Here is an 18,437-nt window from a genome sequence, read left to right as displayed (position 1 = left end):
TGTTTTTAAGTTGTGTCTCACCTGATTCTGAAAGTCCATAATAGAGCAGGTTCTTTTAATTTTTTTATAAAAATAAATTTAAAATCTCTAAAACAAAACTGAAGATTTATTTTAATTGCAAATATAGTAATAAATACATTATATGTCAAATATATAAAATGTCTGTGGGTAAACTTTTCAAAAGCACCTACATGAATTTGGAGCCTAAATCTCATAGAAAGTCAATGGGACTTAGGCTTCTAAATCGCTTGGATGGTTCTGAAAATTTTACCCTTGAGGAACACTACACAAGCCTATGCAATTAGACATCAGGGAAAAAGACAGAAACATTATTACTAACCCAGGTAGTCTATATGACACTATAGAGTCACATTTTTAACATATAAACACCGGTTTTAGCCGAATAATTTATCACAAGGACAGTGTAAAATAAATTGTAATTTGACTATTGAAAGGAATACTTGATAGAATATTTGTTTGCCTGATCATTCAAAACTTGAGCTCACCAGCTGATCTTTGGCAAAATCCACTTAGGGCTTGTGTACATTACCTGCAGGATCGATGGGCAGCGATCGATCCAGCGGGGGTTGATTTATCACATCTAGTCTAGACATGATAAATTGACCGCCGAGTGCTCTCCCGTTGACTCCAGTACTCCACCAGAGCGAGAGATGCAGGCGGAGTCAATGGGGGAGCGTCAGCTGTCGACTCACCGCAGTGAAGAACCTGAGTAGATCTAAGTACGTCAATTATTCACGTAGCTGAAGTTGTGTAACTTAGATCGATCCCTTCCCTCCCCCCCAGTGTAGACCAGGCCTTAGAGAGTGACCACAAAAGTCAAGACTAAGATTAATTTGACAAAGTAACAATTGTGCTTTTAAAAATACTTATCTTTTGTAATAGGATAATTTTTCTTCTGCATATGTCATGATTATTTTCTATAGGACCAGAAGCCTTCAGTTATATCACTTCAGAAGCTGATAGTAAGAGAGGTGGCCAATGAAGAAAGAGGGATGTTTCTGATTAGTGCTTCATCTGCAGGGCCTGAGATGTATGAGATTCATACAAATTCTAAAGAAGAACGCAATAACTGGATGAGGCAGATTCAAGATGCAGTGGAAAGGTACAGGAAGGTGTCTGTATTTCTTTTTACCATGCAAAGCAGGAGCATGTCTTATGGCAGGAATTGTATATCACTAGAGCTGTGCCAAGCCTGTCAGTTCAGGCTTGCATGGAGCTCAGCAAGCCATTTTGCTTGTTGGTTTTGTTTCATGTGGATTTTCACCCCATGGCCAAATTCAGCAATGGCATAAGTGGGCTCAGGTTCATTTGACATCAGTATCTGGCTCCCACTACTCTATGTTAAGGTTTAGTGCATTGCCAAATACTCACTGGAGTCACCCATATGTTTCAGTGGTGAAATGGAGTTTTTTTCTTTGAGTTTGGGGCTCACATAAACCCCCAAACCTCAGAGTGAAACTTGGCCAAACAGCTGAGTTTCTCAGAGCTTCCATCCTTTCCCTATGAGATCTCATGTGCAAGCCAGCTCAGGTTCCCTTTCCCTAGTCTTTGGTAGTCATGATATTCTGGGGTGTTGTAGACCTCCAGACCTTCTCATGTCCTTGGGAAATCGCCCTCATATCTTCCTAGGATGGCCAGCTGACCTGCTGCCTCAGGTTTAGTTGACAAGGTAAATCAGCTCCTGATAATCCCCCAAAATATCTTTACAGTACCACAGCTATGAGGGGGCCATCCATTCATTCTTAAAGACATTGGAGCGAAGGGTCAAGGCATACTATTAGCCCACAGAATGGGGACATGTAAGAAGTAGGTGTGGTCTCAATCTTTGCCCAATTTGCAAATCTCAGTGAACTCAGGTTGGACTGAATATTTGCCAGGTTTGAAGATTTGTTATGGCATATTTGCACGGCTGTAGCTCTCCTTTTTTTTTATTTTTGGCAGTCCTACTGTGGTGAAGAGGAACAGAGAGCTTAGTTTTGAACTACTTAATTTTAGAAGAAGTTGCAGAAGGGTCTGCTTCTCTGTTAGAGCAGAAGTTGCTAACGTTGCATTTTATTTTTTACGGCTGAAAAATTTCTGTGTGTGTGTGATATACAGATTTTACTTTATCTGCCTTTGTTTGCATTTCACCATTAAAGTTGCCCAGAGGAAGAAGGAAAAATTAGCGAATCTGATGAAGATAGACGGATAACTGAGGCCAAAGCAGCCAAGATTCAAAAATGTCAAGGTACAGTGCCTCTCACACTACGCTTAAAATTCCACTGCCAGAGAGTTAGGAGTGTACAAAATAATCTGGATTACTGACTAATAAAGGGATGTACAACAGGTGCTCAGACACCACAGTGATGTCTTCAGGATGGTCGGATTGATAGATTAGCTTCAGAAGTGGTAAAGCAAGGGAGTGCTTTGATGTGTGTGACTTGAGCCTAGACATATTTGTTTCTTTGATATTTCATTGTATCCACCTGTTTTATATTTTTACCCCACTGCAATCAATACAAGAAAAAGTACTGAAAAAGCCAAAGAAATTGATGTTTTCAAATAGGCATTGAACAGGTATAGTTCTTTATTTACCGAAATAGCCTGAACCTTCAGTAGTTACATGGATTTGTATCTCTTTATAACTACTCATCTGTCACTACTTCGTTGTGTATTATCTAAACATGCAGCACTTAGGCCTAGGCTTAGCACTTTTGACACAGTGAGACACAAATTGCACATCTTTTCTGCTCGATTGACTCCAGGGGAGAGTAAGTGGTAGAGTTGCTAGCATTTGAGTATTACGTTCCAGGGGTGTAATCCAGACCTGTGAGGGGGTTGTCATTGCCTGCCCTGCAACCATGGGTGCCTCACAATGTTTTGCTGCTGTCGCTCCAAACCTGGGCTGCTCACAGACAGCCAAACAGCATGCAAGTCACACCCTGTGTGTAGCTGCAGCCTGCCAGCTACACACCAGCCACATTCTGGCTTCCAGCAGCCTTGGTAACCACTTTCAGGGTCACCTCAACACATTTCCAGTCCCAAACTTTCCCCAAATATATGTGTTCTGCACTGTGCAGCCCTCTCCTGGACAGTTCCAATATTACAGGTCTGTTGCCCCTGGAAGGGGTCAGTGAACAACAGTTTGCTACTTTAACTGCAGTTACCAAACAATTCAGTTTAAACACTACACACGATTATTTTTGATTAAAGCAAGTTTAACTACAAAGAGAGAAATTTTAAGTGAATATAAGTACAAGGTATTAAAGTCAGAAATGGTTACAAGAGAAATAAAGATAGAATGTTTTCTAGTAACTAAAACTTAACAAACTAGACTTGGTTCAAGGTAACATTCTTACCGCAGGTTCCCAGCAATGTTGTTGATCAGATTTTATTGTCAGGATCTCTCACAAAGTCCAAAGGCTGGTTCCTTTCTCTTCTTGGGAGAAAGAGTGAGTGAGAGAGTCTGGGGTGTTTTTGCCCCTCACTGTTACAGTCCAGGCAGCCTTTGAAATGCATTTTCCTGAGGGTTATCCCTAGATAAAGTTCCTTCCCACTGTGAGGATTGAGACAAGAGTCTCGTGGTGAAAGAGGTTCCATGTTGTTGTTTGTTAAAATGAAGATTGATCTATTCCTGCCCACCCCCTTCGATGCCAAGGAATGGCCACTTAATGGGTGATTGTCAGTCAGATTTGATGACATGTGGCTAGAGGTGCTAGATTGTCTTTTGTCTTTGAAAAACAAGTTTCCCGCCTCTCACCCTGATTTGTCTGGTAGGCACATTTCATTCATAATTTCAGCTTATGTTCATAAATTTACATATCATGTTGCTACACACATTTCACCATGATATTATTGACCTGCAAGTTATTGATACCTCACAAGGCATATTTTGTACAAAGATTACAATCACATATATGATATGAATACTGGGGTGCATTTGGTCATAATGGGGAGGACAACTTTAGATCTCCACTTGGACCTTTGTGGTGGAGGCTGATTAAATATGCACAGAATCCTCACTTCCTCTAGCTGCCTTAGCCAGGCCTGCTTCCTGGAATTTGCCCACTTTGAGGGCTGCATCAGATGGCTGAGGGGCCCACAGTATAGTCAAGATTGCATCATCAGAACTCCTCAATGGTCAGACTTTCCGCCACTGTGGGGACTTTGTCAGAAATCTGGGTCAACTTTCATCAGTGCAGCTTATGGACGGAATGAATCTTGTCCCTTTCAGTTTACAAAAGGTATCATGCAAACTGAGTCATTCCTCAGCTTTGTTTGTAAGTACGTAGTAGCTTTGAATTAGCAACGATAATGTGGCAGATGGATAAGAGGAGGAGTGGGGAGTGTACTTTACCTTCAGAACAGAATGGTGTTATTGCTAACATAATATGTCCAAATTTGATTAATAGAATCTCTGAGTAGCCAGGACCAGCAGATCTGCAGTTATTTGGAAGATAAGTTGCATATCTATGCAGAGCTTGGAGATATGAGTGGATTTGAGGATGTCCATGTGGAACCACATCTCCTTATCAAGCCTGACTCTGGAGAAATGCCACAGGCTTCCTCATTGTTGGCAGCAGCACTCAGGGAAGGTGAGATTGTCTAGAGGAAAATGAAGCAGCGACTGTGTAGATCACAGACGCCGGCTTCCAACTTTCCCCAGGGTGTGCTTAACCCCCCCCACTCAACCCCGGGCCCCGCTCCCACTCCACCCCTTCCCCCAAGCTCCCACCCTGCCTCTTCCCACCCTCACTACACCCCCGCCCAGCCTCTTCTGGCCCAGTTCCTCCCCCTCCCTCCCAGCGCCTCCTGCACAGCACGGAACAGCTGATCCGTGGAAGGCGGGAGGCGCTGGGAGAAGAGGAAGGAGTTGATCAGTGGGGCCACCAGCGGGCAGGAAGTATTTCGGGGGAGGAAGGGCATAATTTTTTTTCCGTGGGTGCTCCAGCTCCTATGGTTTAGGCAGGCCCCAAGGGTGGTATTTGAAGTAAATAATCCATTGATATCCACTTAGTTTGCAGCCAGATTGCTTTATGGTATGGTTTAGCAAGGTCTCAAAAGCTCAGCAGGGTTGAGCTACGTGAATACCTGGATAAGAGACTTCCAAGAAACATCTACTCTCGTGCTATGGGAGGTGATGCTGTGGGTTGCATGTTTTATGGAGTCATCGAAATGTAGAGCTGGAAAAGGGACCATGTAAACCTAGACCATTCCTGACAGGTCCAACCTATTCATAAAAACCTCCCATGTTGGGGATTCTACGACCTCCCTTGGAAGCCTTTTCCAGAACTTGACTACCTTTATAGTTAGAAAGTTTTTACTAATATCTAACCTCCCTTGCTGCAGATTAAGCCCATTACTACTTGTAAAAAGAAAAGGAGGACCTGTGGCACCTTAGAAACTAACAAAGTCCTCCTGTTCTTTTTGCAGATACAGACTAACACGGCTGCTACTCTGAAACCTGTCATTACTACTTGTGCTATCTTCAGTGGACATGGAGAACAATCGATCAATGTCCCCTTTATAACATCCCTTGACATATTTGAAAACTGTTATTAGGTCCCCCCTCAGTCTTCTTTTTTCAAGACTAAAAATGCCCAATTTTTAACCTTTCCTCATAAGTCAGATTTTCTAACTCTTTTACATTTTTGTTGCTCTCTTCTGGGCTCTCTCCAGTTTGTCCACATCTTTCTTAAAACGTGGTACCCAAAGCTGGACACAGTACCCAGCTGAGGCCTCACCAGTGCAAAGAAGATATGGACAGTTACCTCCTGTGTCTTACATACAACACTCCAGTCAATACGCCACAGAACGATATTAGCCTTTTTCACAACTTCATCATGTTGGTTCATATTCAATTTGTGATCCACTATAAATCCCAGATCCTTTTCAGCGGTACTACTACCTAGCCAATTATTCCCCATTTTATAGTTGTACATTTGATTTTTCCTGCCCAAGCATAGTACTCTACACTTTTCTCTATTGATTTTCATCTTGTTGATTTCAGACCAATTCTCCAGTTTCCACAGGTCATTTTGAATTCTAATCCAGACTTCCAAAGTGCTTGAAACCTCTCCTAGCTTAGTGTTCTCCACAAATTTTGTAAGTAAACGGTCCACTCTGTTATCCAACTCATCAGTGAAAATGTTGAATAGTACCAGACCCAGAACAGACCTCTGCAGGACCCCACTAGATACATTCCCCAGTTTGACAGTGAACAATTGATCACTACTCTTTCTGAAACCTACTCTTTGAGTATGGTTTTTCAACCAGTTGTGCACCCGCCTTTTAGTAATTTCATTTAGATCACATTTTTGTAGTTTGCTTATGAAAGTTTCATGTGGGGCTGTGTCAAAAGCCTTACCGAACTCAAGATGTAGCACATCTACTGCTTCCCCACGTCCAACCCTGTCAAAGGAGGAAACTGTGACTGATTATGGGTGAAATCTGTAGGAAAAAAATTGTCCAGGTTTTGGAGGTGTTCATGGATGGAAGAATATTTTCTTCTGTTATTTCAAACAAGTCATATTTGAATTAAATGTACTGTCTGACTATAATGTTATCATTCTGTCTGATGAGAAATACATAGATTTACAGTGGAAAAACCCCAAGTTCTCAAAGTAAGTTCATCAGTTGCCAAGAAGGTATTACTTAGATGCTGGAAAGATGTATCTCCGTTTTCATAGTGGAGCCTGACCTCTCTGAGGGTGCATCTTATGAGAGAATTATCTCTTGGTTATAGGGTAAAAACAATAATGTATATGGGAACCCTGTGTAAGTCACTTACAACTAAGTATAATAGAGCATACACACATCCTCCTTTTTCTGCCCATTTTTAATTTTGATTTTCCTTCCCATCTCTGTTGCTCTTGACTGTGCCTTAGACATCCGGGTTTTGAGTTTAATGTTACAGCAATTGCCCAGGGGATCACTTTCCAGTACCAAAATACTGTAATTATTTATGCAGAATGCAGCTATTTCGTTGGTTTTTGTAACACATATTTTCCTCTCCAGCTGAAAGCCTCCATGTTGCTGTAACATCATCACAAGCAAATGATGCAAACAAGTCATCAGAGGCGAGTACTGGAGATGCAAGCTTGACAAACACACTTAGTGCCGATGAAATATTTGAATCTCCGACTCGTAAGTAAAACCTGACACTTTTACTTGCCCCGATAACAGTACTAATTGTCTCAGGATGTTTCCCAGCCTTCTGCAATCCATAATAGTCTAGGATCAATAAAGAACAATATAGTAGTAATAAAAAAATACAACAAATCAGATCATCAGCTGGTATACATTGGCATAGCTTCATTGAAGTCAGTGGATAATTTACACCAGATGAGGATCCGCCTTGATGTGTGCCTTCCTCCAGTCCACATTAATATTTCATATATGTATAAAATACATTATCTTGTCTTTTCTGTTGAACTCCATAGCAAGCATATATTGCCTTTTAAATAATTTCTGCTGACTTTCATGAGAGGCCCTATACATCAATTGATGTGCAGAGCTTGACATTCAAATCATTAGAGCCATTATACAGTGTAGATTTCTTAACCAGTTGAAAATTCTGGTACTAAACCCTGTAAAACTGCTAATACAGTAAAGTTCCAGCTATATTTATTTCATAATGTGTTTGTTGGGGGTTGTTGTTTTTTTTTTGTTTTTTTTTTTGCAAGTTGGGCATTTCTTATTTTTTGAGATAGAAAAGGAAGAAATGCCACTTTTTCTCTCATGATTGTATTTTCTCATCAGCATCTATATATGGGTTGGGGGCAATTTATGTAAATCTGTAATTTCAGCATACTGTAGGTTTAACACACACTGTGCTGTTTGTTTCTCTATTCAGAAAAGCAGTGTACCGTGTAATGTTTAGCATTTTTCTTATTTTTCTCCACCCCGCACATTTTGTTGGGGTTTTCATCACTAATTACAGAAATGAAAAGAGACGAAGAATCTTGTGACTTCAGTCCCAGGATTTGTCATGCCGTGAATGAAGAGGCAGGCTCTCTGATGGGGGATAAGGTACTGTAAATGATCTATCTTCCTGTGTGTTTGTATAGCACCCACCCCAATGGGCGCTGCAATCCAGACTGGAGGTTCCTGCAGAGCAGATAAATAAATAGTAATAATGTGGTATTTAAGGACTGTATCTGTGCTCACAGCACTGGATGGGTGCATTTTATTAAGCCCAAATAAAGAAATGAAGGTCACTGGGTCACTGTAACTAACTGTGACAGCCTTACAAGCCTGTGGGCTTGGAGTAGCAGCTGCACGGCCGCTCTGAGCCACTTGTGCAATGTTAAGGTTCCTGGATCCATCCTGACCCGCTACTTAACACCAACCTATGTTGGGCAGATAATGGCACTCCCTCCACTCCCCTCTCTGACACATGATAGTGAAAGCCCCTGCATGGAATAGATCTCTGATGGCACAAATAGGACTTGTGCTGGCTGTCCGGTGACTTTCACCTCACTACCAACTCCCATATAAAACAGACTTGGTGTTCTTACAACAAGTCACTGTTGAATTTTAAGTGGACACAAAACAGAACAATTTCAAAATAAGAGAAACTACCAATATTTCAAAATCCCTTAACTCTTTAAACAACTCATGCAATTAATTCCAAACTGTTGGACTCAAAAATCTCTCCCTAATGGAGCATACATACGAAACATTTCAGGCAGCAGCAAGATGCTTTTTCAGAAAGTTAGAACAGGAAAGTTAGTTACAGTTAAAATTGGGCAAAAACTAAGGCCTTCCTATAGAGAGAAGGGGCAAACTGGGAGCTTTACAGAGAAGCAGAAAAAGGGGAAAGAGGGAGAGAGAGAGAAAGATGGGGGGGAAATCTTTAAAATGGAAAGCAAAATTGTAAAAATGCTTAGAAATGGCAGGGAAAGACAAAAAAGAAAAAAGAGACCAGAGGGGTAAAAGTGAGAGAGAATGGACAAAAACTAGGTGAGATGCACCAATCCCACCTGGGGTTTGAGGAGACACATTCAGACCCATTGCAGACTTGGGGCTTCCAAGGCAAAACAGCTGGGAACTAGTTTCTTGCTTTGTAGTAAATCAACCACCAGGAGGTGGCAGAGCAAGCACACACAAGAGAAGAGACAAGGGATTTCAAGGGCAGCCGATGTTCTCAAACCTTTCTTAGAGCAGTGGTTTTCAAGCTTTTTTTCTGGTGACCCAGTTGAAGAAAATTGTTGATGCCCAGGATCCAACAGAGCTGGGGGGTTTGGGGTGTACGAGGGGCTCAGGGCTGGGGCAGTGGGTTGGGGTGTGGGAGGGGGTCAAGGCTCTGAGCTGGGGATGCAGGCTCTGGGGTGGGGCCGGGGATGAGGGGTTTGGGGTGCAGGAGGGGGATCTGGGTCGAGGGGGGCTCAGGGATGGGGCCAGGGGTTGGGGCACGGGGTTGGGGCACCGGCTTACCTCAGGTGGCTCCCAGTCAGCGGCTCAGCAGGGGTGCTAAGGCAGGCTTCCTGCCTGTCCTGACACTACGGACTATGCTGTGCCCTGGAAGCAGCCAGCAGCAGGTCCAGCTCCTAGACGGAGGTACGTAAGTGGCTCCACGCAGCTCTTACCTGCAGGCACCGCCTCCCCATCTCCCATTGGCTGGGAACTGGTCAATGGGAGTGCGGAGCCAGTGCTCGGGGCAGGGGCAGCACACAGAGCCCCGTGGCCCCCTCGCCAAGGAGCCAAACCTGCTGCTGGCCACTTCCAGGGCACAGCAAGGTGTCCGAACAGGTAGGGACTAGCCTGCTTTAGCCGGGCAGCACCACCAATGGGACTTTTAACGGCCCAGTTGACGGTGCTGACCAGAGCTGCTGCAACCCAGTGCCTTACATTCTGTGACCCAGTACTGGGTCGCGATCCACGGTTTGAAAACCACTGTCTTAGAGGATGGTAATGGGCACTGATTGTCCAATGCTATGTTCTGATTGGCCCATTCGGCACTTTTTAGTGATGTCAGCTGCCAGCCGGGCACAGCTGTGATCTCAGTTCCATCTCATGCCCATCATATGGAATTTAAAAGGTTTAATAAGAATAAATAAGGGAGAATGGTTGGTCATCTTTTCCCCCATAGACACTCCATTTAACATAAGACCTGTAGGATTTTATAGCAATCCCCCTCTGCCCTGCCTTCTGTGCCAGCCTTCTCTCCTGTCCTTCTCTTTCCCCTTCCCTCCTCCTTGTCTCCCTTTCGCTGCCTCATGGTCCCCCTCTTTCCCACTGCAACTTCAAGCAAAGCAGCCCAGCTTCTTCTTCAGTGCTACTCAGCTCTGCAACCGGGCCACAAGGGCTGGCAGCAGCTGTTCCATTTTTTAGTGCTCCTGCCGCATTGGGACTTCAGCAGGGAATCTGCTGCAGAGCTGAGCAGCACTAAAGGAGCAGCTTTTCAGCTAAAGTGTTTACAGTGGGGAGGGAAGACAGAAAAGATGGAGAGGGAAAGGGAAGGGGAAAATGTATCAAGTTTAATGTTTCCACTTCTCCCTTGATCTTGGCTGCATTCTCAGCAGCAGCTTGTGGCCTTTCCGTCATCACTTGTGGTTATCAAAACTAAATTAAGCCCCTGATTTACTCTTTATAATAGAAAGTAAGATCAGCAGTGAGTTTTGGTCCACAAAGTGCTGTTGAAGATTCTGCTGTTGTCATGGAGAAGTGAGAGAGAGTCCAGATATTCTAGGCAACCAAAAACAGCGTAACAGTGACCACATAGCAAGTGTATTCAAAGTAGTCTAGCAAGGATTGTGTTTGGCTTTTTCTCTATTTGTTTTTCCTCATCCTTCTCATAGGCGCTGTTTTTCATGATAGAAGGATTGTGGGTAACTTCTCCACCCCCACTCACACCCTTACTCCCAAATTTTAAAAAGGTTCTTAGAAAAAAATGAAATGTAGAATTAATGACCCGGCTCTAATAGCAACAAGCTTTGACAGGATGCATATTAGTAGGCTATTGATGTCCCTTTCAGGAGGCTGAATGCACTCACCCTTCTGCTTCATGCCTCATAACACATCGAAGGCATTCACCCTAGTTTGGTAATATAAACCCTGTTGTGGTTTCTTGCTGTGTTAGTACATAGCTTGTGGTTCTTCAGAAATCTGTTACAACTGACTGTAAGTAACACAAGTCACTCTATTGTACATACTGTAATCAGGATACTGTATTTGCAAAATTGTCAAGGAAACAAAGTGTTAATGGAAATATAATTTCTCTGCAGGAGTTGTCCACGTGGGGATTAAAATTGTGGATGAAATACTTTTGTTTTTACAGTTGTCCTTGGGATCGCTAGTGATTTCCAAGTAATTTCTGGTGTTGGTGAATTATTAGTCTTCATAGATTACTGTTTCTGTCTTTTGTCACATGACACATAAAAAGGTTTGACTTAGTATTGCATGAGTTAGCAATATGAGTATTTGGGCTAGGAAAAAACATTATCTAGAATATCCTATTTCAAAGTTTATAACAGATATTCACAGCTATATGTATTTACATTTATTGTAGGTAGAACGCATGAATTTCTCAGGTTCTACACCGACTGAGGTGAGTATGAAGTCCAAATATGAACGTATTATTTAGTTAAACTTTATAGTTTTCATAGTTTTGAAAATCCTTCTCTTATTTTCCAGATTGTACAAGCAATCCAGAATTTAACCCGCCTCTTGTACAGCATACAGGTGAGTACTCTGTTAACTTCGTACAGTAATACATCTATTAATGTTTCCCTTAAGAAAAAGTTTCTTTATCTTCCCCTACTTTCAGACACTGTCACCATGTCACAATCTATTGACTTTTTACTGTTGCGTAATTTAAATAATAAAGTAATATAACACGTGTTGGTTTATATTATGCTACAATGATATTCTCCTTCCAAGAATTCAGAAGAATACTTCTTTGGAAAACTTTTTCCAGGAGAGGCGTGTACAATCCAAAAGGCTGTGGAGAAAATAAGATGGAGGATCTAAACTAATCAGTCAAATTGCACCTTATCTCCTTTCCAGATACCATTCAGAATCTTGGAAAATTTGGATATTTAAATTAAAACACTCCCCAGATTATGTAAATTGCACAGATAGCTCTTGCATAATAGATTCCTGACTCCTAACAACAAAGCCAAGACTTTGAACAGTTTTTGTCTAATGCGTAGAGTAACCTGCTGGGAGTTGGACTTCTAGGTTCTGTTGCCAGCTGTATGATCTTGGCTATATTATTTAACCTCATAACTGTAAACAGGGTACAATTACCCAAACTGGTCAAAAAGTGGAATTTCCATCCCACAGAAAAATCCCGTCTTTCAACATTAGTTTTCATCTCACATCAAGACAAAACGTTGAAATATCAAAAATTTTGCTGGAAGGAAAAGTTCTGAAAAATTTTGATTCAGAAACTTTGAAACACAAAATGTTGACATTTACAATCAGAATGACACATTTTTGACATTTTGAAATGAAATTTTTTTTGTTGAAGAAAAATTGAAAAAAAATTAAAAATGACGTTTCCCATGAAAAATTTTAATTCTGATAAAACCACATTTTCCCATAGGAAATTTTTCAGTCCAAAGATTTGGACCGGCGCTAATAATTGCTTGGCTTCATTCAATGGTGTTGTGAGGCCTAATTAATTACTGTTTGTAAAGTATCTGAGGTTACTTATAATTTACAAGCGCGACAGTGGCATAGCTGTCTACTCCACAAGCATCTGCATGGCAGTAGACACGTCCTGCAGCAGTGGAAAGCTTTTTCTGTTGATGAGGTTAATCCATATCTCCAAGATGCAGTAACTAGGTTGGTGGAAGAATTCTTCCATCGACCTAGCTGTATCTACACTGGGGGCTTTGTCAACCTGTCCATGGCAATCAGGGCTCGAAATTTATCACAGTCCTGAGTCTACATGCAACCGACGAAGTGGGTATTCACCCACGAAAGCTTATGCTCCAATATGTCTGTTAGACTACAAGGTGCCACAGGACTCTTTGCTGCTTTTATAGTTAGGTGGATCTAATTTTTAAGTGTAGACCAGGCCTGATACTTTTGAATGAGCAGCCCTATATACATGCACAGTTCTGTTGTCATTTATTATAAGATTTAGGGCATTTATGGGCAGGCAGAGCAACTGATCTTTTCCCACTTGTCAGAGTATCTATCTATTTTATCTAATGGCTAAAGAATTTCCTTCCCTAAAAATTTCAAAATACAATAGTTTGGCAAAATACGAAATTGATAGTTAATTAGTTTATCATTTCTACAACTTCAGTATTGTAGACCCAGATCGGGCCTGGCAGTGGGTGAATGTTCCTGGGTGAGGGCACTGTGATCTTGCCACCCCTTAAATTTCCGCACAGAGGCCAGCCATAATCTCTCCCTAATGTTAAGAACTATGATAGTTTACTTCTGTTGTAGTAGCAACCATATGGAGCAGAGAGGAGCAAGGAGAGAGAACCATGGCCCTCCCCATCTTCCAAACTAGGCCATGCAGCTAAGCCAATATAGTAAGCAAGAGCCAGGAATTATAATGGAGTCACTTGGAAGCCTCAGATGATTCCTGCTGGAATGGATTCCCTTAGCCGCACCAGCCCCAATGCAGTGTGTTGCTTAATTGCTTAAGTACAACTCTTAGTGAAAGAAGTAGTTACTCTATAACAAAATAAACAGGGCTTTTTTCATCTATGTACTTATGTGGACCTCATCCACAGTCATTAATGTAGTTATCCTCACAACACTCCTGTGAGATAGGGAAGTGCTGTATGTCCCCATTTTACAATGAGAGAACTGAGGCACAGAAAGGCTAAGTGACTTGCCCAAGGGCACACAAGAAGTCTGTGGCAGAGCAGGGACTTGAACCCAGATCTCCGAAGTTCTAGGCTAGTGCCCTAACCACTGAACCATCCTTTTTCTCTGTGAGCTGTTTTGAGACAAGGATTGTGTGGCCTACTGGATAGAGCACTCGACTGGGACTCAGGAGACCTGGGGTCTATTCCTCACTCTGCCACTGGCCTGCTGGGCAACCTTGGGCAAGTCTGTGACTCTGTGACTCAGTTTCCCTATCTGTAAAATGGGGATGAAGATACTGACCTCCTTTTGTAAGGCTCTTCGAAATCTACTGATGAAAAGCTGCATTTCAGGTTTATCTGCATAAGCTCTTTCTCTTTATTGTTATTATTACAATATAGTATCTAGAACAATGAGGCCCTGATCCTAATTTGGGTTTCTGGGCATGGCTGTAATATAAAAATGAGATGATAATATTCATCACTAACTAGAAAGTCCCTGAAAAAGAGTGAAATGATTCAGTTCATTACAAAATGTCTCTCAGAACATGCATGAATACAGAATTCTGTACTTTTAATAGGCAGCAGGTTTAAAACAAACAAAAGGAAGCATTTCTTCACACAACGCACACTCAACCTGTGGAACTCCTTGCCAGAGGATGTTGTGAAGGCCAAGACTATAACAGGGTTCAAAAAAGAACTAGATAAATTCATGAAGGGTAGGTCCATCAATGGCTATTAGCCAGGATGGGCAGGGATGGTGTCCCTAGCCTATGTTTGCCAGAAGCTGGGACTGAGTGACAGGGGATGGATCACTTGATGATTACCTGTTCATTCCCTCTGGGGCACTTGGCACTGGCCACTGTCGGAAGACAGGATACTGGGCTAGATGGACCTTTGGTCTGAGCCAGTATGGCTGTTCTTAGGTTCATGATGAATAGACTCCAAAGAAGCACTTGAGTGCTGACGCTTAAGGAAAATAGTAATATTTTTACATAATGTTTATTAAAAAAATTCAAAACCAGGTGGAAATTAATATTTGGTTTTGGTGACTAGGCAGCCTTAACCATCCAGGACAGCCATGTGGAGATCCATAAGATAGTACTGCAAGAGCATGAAAGGACCAGTCGGGGTCACAGTTCTCGTGGAAACCTACTGCTAGACCAGGAAAAATACCGAAATTTGGAAAAACAAAGGGAAGAACTGGCAAATATACACAAACTTCAGCAACAGTTTCAACAGGAGCAGCAGCGTTGGTCCCGCGAGTGTGACCAGCAGCAACGGGAGCAGGAGATAAGAGAGAATCAGCTGCAGGAGAGGGAGAGAGATTGCCTATGTCAGGAACAGCTTCTTCATCAGAACCGGGGAGAACTGGAGCTTCAGCTGCAGGAGTTCCAGCAGAACCTGGAAAGGCTTAGGGAGGGCCAGAGGATGGTGGAAAAGGAAAGAGATAACGTGAAGATGCAACAAAAGATATTGTGGCACTGGAAACACAGCCGCCAGAGCAGTCTGCCTGTAGCATTTCCATCTTCAGGGAGCAATGAGGTACATGATTTCCCTTCAATAATTTTACCCTAAGCCAGTCTATATTATTATAGTGACCTACCCTTAAGATGCTGAAATTGCAGAAAGTTTTTTCTGAGACAAATCTGATACTTCACTTGGCAACGTATTGAGTTGGTGTGTATGAGACCTAGCTTCAGAAGCATCCAAGGGTTTCCCAAAGGCTGGGAGCGCTGCAGAATGACACTCGGCCCATGGGTATAAACATGAGGAAATAGAAAGAATCATCATGTCCACATTTTACTCAACCACTTCTGCTTTCCCATTAAATAGTTGGGAAAATGTTTAGTTTTCTGGAGCAAGAGAACACCCCTGTTTCTCAGAGGAAGGCTATATCCATGTGTGGGGTGCAGACTGTCTAGAAACTTCTAAGGGACAGATCCTCAATAGTTGCTCCAGTCCCTTTGCAACAGTGCTGGCTCAAGTGAGCAGCTGGGGCTTTCCCCAGTGTGGGAATCCCTGGCGGGTATAAAACCTGCTCTGTGTCACCCTCTCTCACAAGCAGCATCTCAGATGCGGGCAGGAGGGGTTGTGCTTCAGGCCAGCAAACCTTGATGGTATAAAGGCCTGGTGGGGGCCATTGTCAGTTGACACAATTTGCAGAATCTCTGAGACTGCTCTGAGCTATGCAGGGAACCAAATTCCCGCCCCCAACAGTCCTGGGAGTTGGGGGCAAGAGAGTGAAAAGTTGTCGGGAAATCACATATGTCCCTGACCAGCCCCAGCTGAGGCTCGGTCCAGGCCGGCGCTCAAAGTAAGAGGTGAGTGAGGGCCTCCTTCCACTCACCTCCCTATTTGATCTAACCTTGGTGAAAGCAGTGTGAATGTGAGTAAATCTGTATAGTTACCAGTCTGAGCACTGGTGCAGCTGGAGAGTATTTCAGTTTCTAATGCACGTTGGTTCACTGGGTAGGACTTATTAAAAGGGATGACAAAAAGAGTCTGTCCATCAACTGTAATGGAGGGAGTGGGGGTGTCTATTTGAATGTTTTAATGGGTGGGAGAAATGCTAACAGACTGTGATGGAGAGAGAGGAACACCAGAGCGGTCTAGGGAGCCCCCAGTATCAAGTTCCTGCTTCCCATTCCTTTAACTAAAAGCTATAAGCTCCTCATTGCAAGGCTGAAATTCAGTCTTTGTCCCCGAAGGCTATCTCAGTGGTGGCCTCATGTATTAACAAACCCCCTCTGCCTGTTGAAAGAATGACACTCTCAAGATCTGCTTGAAAAGAAGACACTGATGACTTTTTAAAAGCTTCTATGAATTTGCAACTGGAGTGGTTATCTTGCCATTTCTGCTCCTTCTTTCTAAGTGACATGGTCCAATGTTGAGCAGAGGGACAGAGTTTAACCCCTTCAAAGTGAACAGCAAAAGCTCAGCTCCTCCCCGGATCTGGCCCTTTGTTGTTTCCCATTTGGCAAACATTGATTTGTTTTCTTGTATTATGAATGGAGCTGAGATATTATTTAGCAGACTCTTGCTGATTATTCTTATACAACACAACCGGCTTAATGTGTTCCTGATGAATAAAGTGGGCATTTGTTATGAATTTCACCCTTACTGGCAGCTAGTATAAGAAGGGGACTGATGATGTTAGGCAAAGGTGAAGTGGTTAGCTACATGTTTTCCTTGTTTTCTCTTGTTCAGATAATGGGACATAATCAATCGGAGAGCTTAAGGGCTGAAAATTCATTCTTCATAAATGAAACTTTAGTACAGATGTCACTAAACAGTCTCAACAAATCAAATCCATCTCTAGTGTACCAGGATGGTGTATATGGGATAAACGTCACCAATTCAGATATAACCAGGACTAGTGAAAATCAACCAGCCATCACCAATGAACTCTGGAAATCTACTGCTCCCTGCCATCAGGTATCCTCCTCCTGCAAAAGCAACAAGGATGCTTGTAATAATGGTAATTAAACACCTTAAATCTGTATCTAATAGACAAAACAGGCAATCCATCACCTCTCAGAGGGATTATTCCTAAAAAATGAAGGCGATTCTGTAGTAAAAACGAACACTAATAATATTGCAGTGGTGAGTTGTTGTGTGTGTGCCAATGGACGCATGGCTGATACTTGATCACGATTTGATTGTGATGTGTGAGAAGAGTTGTTCATACAGTAGATTTTACTGAGACAACTCTATTACGCTGACTGACAGGAGAGGAGAAAAGGAAGTCAGAGGAATGGAACAAAAATAGATGAATAACTCAGTCTTTGCGAAAGCTATCCTGTGTGTCACCAAATCAAGGCCTTTTTTCAACACGCTAAGGTTTGCTTGCATTTCACATTACTGTGTAAAATATCAAGGCTGCAGACAAGTTGCTACTGCAAGAAACTTCCTGTTCAATACTTGAAATTTCTCAGTCGGAACAGATTTTAATTTATAACTGCTAACTGATGATTAGTGCTTAGAGTAATCCTTGAACATATCCTTTGCTTCAGGACCTCATTGAGGATCCACTGAGAATGGCATTGAAAGACTCACCTTAATCATGGAAAGAAAAGCACATAACTTCAGAGAGTAAAGGAATCTTGAAAAATAAGTAGTATGAGTTAGTGAAGAATAGCTCTTACTGTATGACCTTGATTACGCCCATTCCTGCTCCCAAAATGCAAAATTACTGGATGCAGGAAAAGTTGTAGATAAAATGTTTGGATTCTGTTCTTGCAGTTGATACTATTTCATGAAATCTCACACTCAATACAGGCAAGCTTTAGCAAGAAGCATTGTCCTATGGATTGAAAACTTGTTGAAGGATTTAAATAAAAGTTAATGATAAACTCCAAAGTATCAAGTTTTCAAGGAAGCAGCTAGCTGGGGTGCCTTCAGGTTCTGTGTCAGCTCTGGTCTTATTTAGTATCTTCATTGATTCATTACAGTTCGTAAGGCACTCTGATGAACCTGGTAAAAAAAAGCCAAGAAATAAATAAGATCTAATAGACGTAGGGGACAAGCCGGCACTGGCAGGGAAATCGATTAAATGACCTAATAGGGTTTTTACCCTCATCACTAACTTCTGTGATTCCAAGTGAAACAAGGCAATTTAGCATTACTGGGTGAGGTCTGAACACATTACCTCCTGCCAGC

At 42.3% G+C, this 18,437-nt stretch overlaps 1 protein-coding gene across 7 annotated transcripts in view; it reads left to right on the top strand.

Annotated features, from left to right (window-relative positions):
• Positions 1 to 18,437, top strand: part of ARHGEF28 (Rho guanine nucleotide exchange factor 28) — a 192,943-nt gene that overhangs the window by 150,352 nt on the left and 24,154 nt on the right. For all 7 annotated transcript variants that reach the window (XM_074952735.1, XM_074952734.1, XM_074952733.1 and 4 more), the window contains 9 exons: positions 945 to 1,123; positions 2,160 to 2,248; positions 4,413 to 4,595; positions 7,018 to 7,146; positions 7,943 to 8,031; positions 11,513 to 11,551; positions 11,638 to 11,685; positions 14,832 to 15,320; positions 16,986 to 17,256. In XM_074952735.1, the coding sequence (XP_074808836.1) occupies positions 945 to 1,123; positions 2,160 to 2,248; positions 4,413 to 4,595; positions 7,018 to 7,146; positions 7,943 to 8,031; positions 11,513 to 11,551; positions 11,638 to 11,685; positions 14,832 to 15,320; positions 16,986 to 17,256 (1,516 nt within the window). The remainder of the gene's footprint in view (positions 1 to 944; positions 1,124 to 2,159; positions 2,249 to 4,412; positions 4,596 to 7,017; positions 7,147 to 7,942; positions 8,032 to 11,512; positions 11,552 to 11,637; positions 11,686 to 14,831; positions 15,321 to 16,985; positions 17,257 to 18,437) is intronic.

The sequence above is a fragment of the Natator depressus genome, chromosome 5 (genome assembly GCF_965152275.1).
Source record: "Natator depressus isolate rNatDep1 chromosome 5, rNatDep2.hap1, whole genome shotgun sequence".
NCBI lineage: Eukaryota > Metazoa > Chordata > Testudines > Cheloniidae > Natator > Natator depressus.
The sequence above is the reverse complement of the archived record's forward strand: the minus strand, read 5'-3'. Positions and strand labels throughout refer to the sequence as shown.